The sequence below is a fragment of the Notothenia rossii genome (assembly GCF_949606895.1).
Source record: "Notothenia rossii genome assembly, chromosome: 3".
In the NCBI taxonomy this organism is placed as follows: domain Eukaryota; kingdom Metazoa; phylum Chordata; class Actinopteri; order Perciformes; family Nototheniidae; genus Notothenia; species Notothenia rossii.
Genome location: NC_136901.1, coordinates 24134352 through 24143210, shown reverse-complemented (window position 1 = coordinate 24143210; position 8859 = coordinate 24134352). Strand labels below are relative to the sequence as shown.

At 37.7% G+C, this 8859-nt stretch overlaps 1 protein-coding gene across 1 annotated transcript; it reads left to right on the top strand.

The window, feature by feature from the left end:
• Nucleotides 1-429: 429 nt before the first annotated feature.
• Nucleotides 430-8767, top strand: LOC307032147 (interleukin-13 receptor subunit alpha-1-like). The gene is made up of 10 exons (XM_079669943.1): nt 430-882; nt 2036-2169; nt 2981-3143; nt 3262-3352; nt 5199-5368; nt 5474-5601; nt 5696-5825; nt 6187-6286; nt 7650-7734; nt 7816-8767. The coding sequence occupies exons 1-10, from the start codon at nt 810-812 to the stop codon at nt 7897-7899; spliced, it is 1158 nt and encodes a 385-aa protein (XP_079526069.1). The 5' UTR covers nt 430-809; the 3' UTR covers nt 7900-8767.
• The last annotated feature ends 92 nt before the right edge of the window (nt 8768-8859 follow it).

The following is an 8859-nucleotide window of genomic DNA, read 5'->3' as shown; positions in this document are numbered from 1 at the left end:
TTTTTCTGCAATGAGTAGCTTCTAAGCCTAACCAATTAAAAACATTTGCTCGTCATCATACTTAAATACTTTTACTTAAGTAAGTTTTTTTCGATGCAGTTTGTTTTACTTAAAATTGAGTATTTTTACAGTGTGGTATTAGTACTTTCACTCAAGTAAAGAATCGGAATACTTTTTCCACCACTGCTCAAACCATAAAAACACATTGGATTCCTTCTTTTCAGAGGTGTTGGTGAAAACTTGTTTTTACAGAGGATCATTTCTCTCAGCCAAAAACAGGGTTACAATCCAGTGAGATCAAATGTACTGCTGTTTGTTGCTGCCTAAATCCATTACCCTACAGTTAATCCTGTAATTGATTCACTGACTCATTTAGAGGCTGACGACTTCCTGAAGGAATGGATGAACACATGTGGTTTGGGATATAGCACTTACCGTAAAGACCAGACGCATGCGTGATCTTTGAACTGTTTCTTGAGTCTCTTGCGTCGGCCAGAGGTTTTATAACATTCCCTCTGCTGGGTCACTTTCATTTCCGTGCTTTCATCGCATCTCCGAACACCTCCCCCCCCTGTTCCCGGTAGAGAGCACACCCCTGACCGACACCATCACGGTGTGCCTCTGTCAACTTCCCATTTCATTTTGAACCTACTTTCTCTCGACCGTAGACGTGATCTCACCTGGATTTGCTTTTTTTTACTACGTTACATTATTCTAAGAGTTTGTTTGAATGTACTTTTGCCCTTAAGAGGATCCAGGGAGTTGACTTTCTTCCAGAGGGAATAGACGTTCAGACGCGCGAGGACAACATGACTTCTACATGGGAGCTCTACGCCTTTTTAACATTCACCACCATGATGATGGTACACCACTGTAAAGCAGGTAAACTCACCTATTACCTGCCATTCTCTAGAATAATTTTGTTTAGCTTTTATAAAGGTTTAATCAACACCGCTGGTAGGTATACGTCTATCAAGTATGCTCTAACGACGTAAATGTAACCCTTTTGACATCACAGTAAATACATTATGGATTTATTGTCCATTTCAGACAAGACATGAAAAAACAACTGTCTGATTTAACCCTGTAATTTCTCCCTCCCAATTGTGTACTATTTAGCGAACTGTACTTGGCTTTTGTTATATCATTTATTAATTCAACATTTTCATTTTAGGGGTTTCTTTGGAGAAATTACCCCATTATTCATTGTGTTATTAAAAGAGGTTGTTTAATTGAAAAGTACTAAGCATGGGAGACAAGTAGGTATAGTTAACCTGAGACCACAAACAATATTTAAAAGACACAATCAAGCATTTTTTTTGCTGAGTTTGGATCAAATATATCAATCTGGATGTCTCACTTGTTGCGTAAGTTCTTGTTTAGATGTGGTTGCGCCTCATTTTGCAATTACGGGTTCCCAACTGGAGGCTCTGCGGGGAAACGACAAACCAAGCGGATGCAGTCCATTACAAACGTGTAATGGAATATTTAATATCAAAAATACAATGGTTTCTACAATAGTTTTGCACTACCATTTTAAATAAATCTTTAGAAAATTATAGTGCCCGTCATTTCAATCAGAATTGGGAATGTTAAATCTCAGCTAATCTTCTTCAGGTTTGCTAAAAAGATCTCAAGCGTAATTTTAGAAGGATACATTCCTATTGTAATTTGAAGAAAACTGGAGGTCCAATATGAGGTACAATTGGTGTCAAAGGTCATTGAGTTACCAGGGGGTTTTATTTCCCAAAATGTGCTATAATCAGAGTTTTTAATTGGTCAAAGCCAATTGCAATCTTCCAGGAATAACCTAAGGATCTTTGGGACTTAGAGAAAAACTATGAAGGAAGTGTTTCTGTGAAAACTAGAGTGACATCAAAACAATCAACGTGATTGTTGAATACACGCGCAACTGAAATGTATGCATCAGGGTAATGGCTAATGAGAGCCTGGTGTGATTATTCTACATAGGTGTAATTGATTAACCATTTTTCAAGCCTTATTCTGCTTTTATTTTTTTGTTCTGGCCCTACAGATTTCCCTCCTCCACCAACAGGGCTGACTTTTAAATGGCTGGACCCGTTTGCTGTCAACGTGTCCTGGCAGGATCCCAGTGGCCTGCAGGACAGCAATGTCATGTACAAAATCCGCCGGAAAGGGGTTGAACATGTAAGTATTGGATTGTATCTTGGGTTTGTGTGGGGTGCAGGTGTAGCAGTATCACTGACAGGAGCAACACCTCTATAAGGATTTAGCTACAGTGGGAAAAGTACTCAGATCTTGTATTTAAGTAAAAGTAGAATTACCAGGATGTAGGAATACTCTGTTAAGTAAAAAGTCCTGCAAATACTCAAGTAAAAGTAGTCATTGTGCAGATTGGTGCATTTCAGAATAATATATATGATGTGTTTTATAATTACTGATCATTAGTGTTATCAAAGCTGGTAAAGGTGCAGCTAGTTGGAATGACTTTGTATACTGCAGGGTAGCTTGTGAATTTACTCATATCTCAATGAATGACTGTTGCCTGAAGGAATATAAAACACAAATGAAACATAAAAACAAAATGGCTTTGAGTATTAGGTCTAACATGGAAGAAGCACTCTTGTAATAGTACATCACAGTGAATTAGTTAATTTGATTTGTATCATCCTGCAAAGGTAACAAGTAACACATGTTTTCAAATGAATGTAGTGGAGATAAAAGTACAATATTTTAGGAGTAGATTAAAGTAGAAGTATCAAGTAGCATACAATTGAAAGGGTAAAGGTATACCTCAAAAATACTTCAGTAAAGTTACTGCTCACACTGAACACAGCCCCACTTTACACATCATTTTAAAAACAATACAGTAACTGAAAACCCATGTAAAGACAAATATGTAGAGATAAAAAGCAATATCTCAATCTAAATTGTTATTCAAGTGTGTTTCAATATGTGTTAGCATCATCGTCATCAAAGCCTTTTGTTTTTTCTCCAGCCTTTTAAGTGCAGGTCCGACAAATATTTAAAAGTCAGCTCTCTCACAGAACAGACTGGTTCTGATCATTGGACGTACCAAGTGTGGACAGTTGTTGGCAACTGTGACAGTACAAATGAGAGCAATAAAGTGGACATTACCATTAATTCCCCAAAGAACCAAGGTAAGAAGCAGAGATCTATAATTACAGAAATACATAAAATGGGCCTCTACATTATAATGCTTAAATCTCATGTTTGATTGCATGTATTTGACACCTTTTTTTTCCTTCAAATGCTCAGTGAAATTAAAGGACACGAAATGCATCATCTACTCAGAGGGAATGAACTGTTCCTGGAACTCAGCACATCAGCCTTTTAACCTCTCCTATAGGTAAATACTCCAAATATGTGCAGTAAATATTTAGTGAAGGTTGTTAACATTTTGGAGAGACAGACATTAGGTGGATGTGAAAACCAGGTGTAAAAGTCTGAGGGCCTCTAGTGGACAGGTAGAGAACGGTAATGGCAGAAAAACAAACATTATGCCATGTTGGTTAGCATCTTAACTAAAGTCAATTGTGCAGAAACACTGTGTATCCCCTCATATATTTGTAAGAGGACATATTACTCTCATTTTAAGTTCATACTTGTATTTGTTGATTCTTATAGAAAATCTTCACATGCGTTTATGTCCAAAAAACTATTTATTTATCTCAACCTGTCTGTCTGAATATAACCGTATTCAACCTTTGTTTGAAACGCTCTGTTTTAGCGCCTGTCCCTTTAAGATCTGCAGTGTGCATTTTTCTGTAGATTTTTTGATAACTTAGCAGTATATTAAAAGCTCCTAGATTTGCTTTATATATTTTCTTAAATACGAAAAAAACTCTGAAATCTTGCTTTTTACCAAAGAGGTCTCATATTGTAAAGCAATAAGCTATTCAGCCTCCAAGAAGACACACAGAAAGTCAGTAAAAACTAAGATTTAGAGCCAGGACATCTGCCGCATGAGTTCAAGAGGAAAGCCTACGTGTGGCAATGATTTTCATTCCTCATTCAGGATGTTATTATTAGTTTATTTATATTCAGCACGCCAGGGACGTGCACAGACATTTGGAGGGGCTATTGCTCTAAACTGGAAAAAGGGCCTCCCCCGAAAAAAAACACAAGATCTTTTGAAAATTGTAGCTTGTTTTAATGTCAAAGAAACCAAACAATTTTCAACTAAATTGAACAGTAATTCACATCTCATAACAAAATAAGCTAAGGCGACTACTTGCATTCGGTGACTTGATTTTAAAAATGTTTTGCGGTCCATATCTCATTAAAATATCTAATGTTAGTAACTATATAAAAAAAAATGGGGACAATTATTTTCTAATGTAGTTTGACCATTGTAACTGCTGTGCAGACATAGGTACTGATAACATAGGGCCTCTAGATAATTACCTTAAATAAACTCACTAATTAATGAAACCAGTTCAATACGCATTATTCTTATTCTTATCATTCTTTATGAGCGCAGTGACGGTAAGACGGTATCTAATTACTTATTTATTTAGTATTCCATAACTTAATAACAGAGATGGTCAAACTAAAGTAGAGACATGGCAGAAATCCTACAATGAAGCTGGACATTGAACTGTTCACCCGTGAGAGGGCGATCAAGAAAAGAGAGCGAGCGGCCCCGTTGAGGGAGTTTACAGATGAAAAGACACAGAAAAACAGAAGCACAATAACAACAAGTAGGCTATATTTAGGTGTTTTTTTGTAAATAACCGACAGTATCAAGAGGAAGTAAGTCCCTGGTTTGTACCTTATAGCCTAACTGCCATGAGACAACTCAAAATCAAGTTTCCAAAATCTGACACTGAGTTGGTCTTAATGCACCGGCAAATGACGGCGCTGACAAAGTGTGTTTCCCGCAGCGAGACGCTACAATACTTATTGTGGGCTTATCATGTTGATTCGGCCACAACAGAAAAAAGAAAAACAAACTCTCGCTCTCTCCAGAGGGGCAGGTCAGCCAAAAATGCCAAACGGGTCGTTGCCCGGGCAACATTATCCCGTACCTGTGCACGTCCCTGCAGCACGCCATTCTCACGTTACGTAATGAACCACAGTTCATTAGTGAGCTTTATGAATCCCTAGTGGCGACTGAAGGTATTGCAGGAACATCAGTTCTAGCCTTCCCTTCTCCCTATTTCTCTCACCACCTGCCCATTCTGTTTTTACAGGATTTGTCCTGAGGAAACTTTAAAACCTTTAAGAGCGTGTGATCGGCCTTACAGCAGTGCCGAAAGGAGTGGGTGTTATCTGAAAGACGATGAATTCAAAGAAAGAAAATTAGACGTATGCATTCTCGTGAAAACTGAAGCTGGATGGAGCACCTTTAAACCTCGTTTTGGTTTGTGTTACCTTAATTTTGTCATTCAAATACTTATTTAACACAATGATTGAATCTTGTTTGTTGCCAAGTGAAGGTGAAAATGATACATGTTTTTGTCCTCAGTGGTACCTCCACCTAAACTGATCATCAAAGAAGAAAAAGATGATCTAAGATTAGAGGGGGAACATCAATCGATCGGAAGGTGTGAATGGAATTTCACAGTCTGCTACACCCGATGCAATAAGCCTGAAGTAAAAAGTCTTGATTATCTTAACAATTTTAAGTCATAAAAGTTTTCTATACAATAAAGTTCACTGCTGTTTTTTTTTTGCTTACTTTTTTAAGGTATGCATTTCTAATGTAGGACACTTGGAAATTCGCTACGATAAAGACTGCCTTTACGAGTTCCGATCTAGAACTGAATCACTCTATTGCTTTAAATTAACCAGCGATTTTAGCGATGTTGTAAAATATGGTAAGTGTCATCACAATTAGAAAAAAAGAATCTACTAATATTATACTCCAGTAAATACTAACATGGTTGTCATTGGATCCCTTAATTTGCAACATTTTATGCCCTACAGTTTATTCTTAAAAAGGCACATTGGTAATTATTCAGAAAAACATTTAATTTGTCCATGATGACATTTATGATTGCTGGCTAATGTGTGTGTATATCAAAATAAGCAGTTTATACTCATCAGTTGTTCCCTATCATGTCTGACAGCACTTTAATACTATGTTTTTGTTTGACCCATGCTCTGTCTGCTTTTAATATTTAATTAGACCTCAAATATGTTGAAAATTGAAGAAAATGTGTCTCTTCTTCATCACAGGTTCTAACAAGCCTCCTGACCAGACACTGATGGTGGTCGCCATCGTCGTCCCCATCATTCTGTCCGTCTGCATCATTCTGTCCTGCTACTGCTTCAGGAAGTATGTTTTAGTAAAAGAGAAGTGATTCTGGGTAGCTCAAACTGCTTTGTGGCTCCTTCCAGAATTGGAGGACATTTAGGCGTCAAAACTTGATAAAAATGAATCAGATGTTTTATTTTTGGTTTTCCAACAGTGCTCAATGGTGGGTTAGAATCTAATAGAAATCACAATTTTAAATGTCTATTAACCTCTTGATCTAACTATAATTTGAACACAGTTAGGGTCCTTTTGAGTCTAGACTGAAAACATAAGAAAAATAAAAGAGAGGACATCAACAAAATAATAGCAAATAAAGTAAATTAAAATGTCTGTTTCAAATGTTATATTTGAAGTTGGCCTCCATTTTAGGAGGGCTCGAGAGCTTTTTGATATTTTAAATAATATTTTGAAACCACTTTTCCTACAACTTTATTCACATTTTGTCTAAGGACAAGTATGTTTAACAAAACAAGTGCATGTTTTGGCCAGGGACTATTTGAAATGTCGTAGCTGGGACAGAAAATGTCATCCAATCTTGGAATGAACCGTATACTGTATTTATCAATCGATTTTAAAAGCAGTTGTAAGCATACAGCTGTTCAGTTTTTGAGATCTGCAACGATGAGATCATGCCACTGAGATTTTGCCACACCTCGTATAAAGGCTGATTTGGTGCATTTGATCAGCAGACAAGAAGCAGAGTTAATAAGGCCTTGCCACATCAGCGCTTCAATCAGTGAGAGTCTGTGTGGGTGGAAAATAGATGATTAACCCGCCTCACCCTAAGGCACAATGCTTAGGAGCTACAATGAAAACAAATCATAGGAAAGGAATGTTTATTGCCCCAAGTCAGTGAGGGTTTGTAGCTTTAAGAGAAGATAAACTCTATAATCCAGAACGCATTTCCTCCTACCAGTAGTGCTTTGTTTCACCATTGCACAAACATGATCATACATTTGTCTACTATTGGAATCAGTACACAGTCCATGCAAATAAAGAAAACATGACAGAAAAGAAGAATACAAATGGAGATAAATAAATGTGAGAAGCAAGCAACCGCAAGCAGTTTCAGTTCCCATTAAACTGCAACAAGTAACCTATAACACCGGTTTATCATTTCTGGAAAGCAACATTGAAGTGGAGTTTTCAAATGTATATTTGGGATGAACTGTTCCTTTAAAAAATCCCCTGCAGACATGTTTACCAAATATCTTAAATACCTTTGAATAATATCCTGCGTGTGATGCGTTTTTTCCACCAATAAGAACAATATGCGTTTGAATATTCTAATAAATAATGTTATGTTTGCCTGTTAAATATGAAACGTTGGTGGTGACAACATTGTATGCTGGCTGTTAATCTGTGTCGTTGTGTGTGTTTGTAGGCACAGCTCCATTTTGTGCCCCATCATACCAGACCCTTCAGCAATATTCAAGGAAATGATGATAAACGGGAACAAAGATCATAAGGTATTTTTTCGAGAAAGAAAACAAATGTGTGTATGGTGTGCTCCCAAAAGTATGAATTTAACACTGTTCTGTTTTTTTCAGACGACAGGGAATTTGTACACGCCGGTACCAGAACCTATTGAATCCTGTAAAGTTACCGTGGTAGCTGAAAACAGTGACCTATAGAGCAAATCTCCTGACGTGAACACGCACTGTAGAATGCCCGCAGTGAAGCTGGACTTCCACTCAGGGCCAACTCATCAGGAACATTGACTGAGTAGCTCAAAAACAGGCTGAAACGCTGTAATCCACTGACCTCTAGTGGTGTAAAGTTTCAAGTCAAGCTGTTTTTGCATCTTTATAGACATGTCTGACTGCAGCTCAGGGAAGAACTTCACCTTTCATGAAGTCGTGGAAAAACAAGATTTTTCAGCTGCTATTACGTAAAGGTAGTGTTGATGTACACTGCTGAGTCCTCCCCTTTACAGGATAAGGAAATGCACTGGCTCTTAAAAGGAAAAAGCGGATCCTGTGGAGGAAGACGAGAGTAGTATACGAGAAGCTGGTGGCCATATGGATTTCTCCTGTACTAAATGTCTTGCCACAGGATGTAGGACTCAAACGCCAGTATGACAGCAAGACAATGGGAAAGGGAGCAATGACTTAAATTAAAAGCACATACTTCTACTGATCCCTAATAGTTTTTACGACAATCGCTCGGAATTCCAACCTGTGGGGTTTAGCGTATAATCACAGCTTTAAACAATTTCTGGAAAGAGGACAATACCAGAGAACTGTGAAGGCATGAGGGCAAAAAACTGACAACTTGGCTTCAGTCAGTCTGTTGATTCTGTGTTTTCTGTCTGCTTGCTCACAGAATCATCCAAAAACAAAATGCCATATCACCATTAGTCACACTCCCTTCCTTCCTTAAAAAGCAGAAATGTGTTCTTTCTTTGTTCTCTTGTCGCTTTGGTACGCGAACACCATCTGTTGAGTGATTGCTTATTTTCACAGCTTAGAGATAATAAAGAAAGAGAAATTGAAACTGTAATGTTTTGCTCGGTCGTGATTGCGTGTGGTCTTAGCCTTCTTTAGAAGCAAGTATTTGACTTGTCACAACTTGCACATGTTCATTGGATCTGT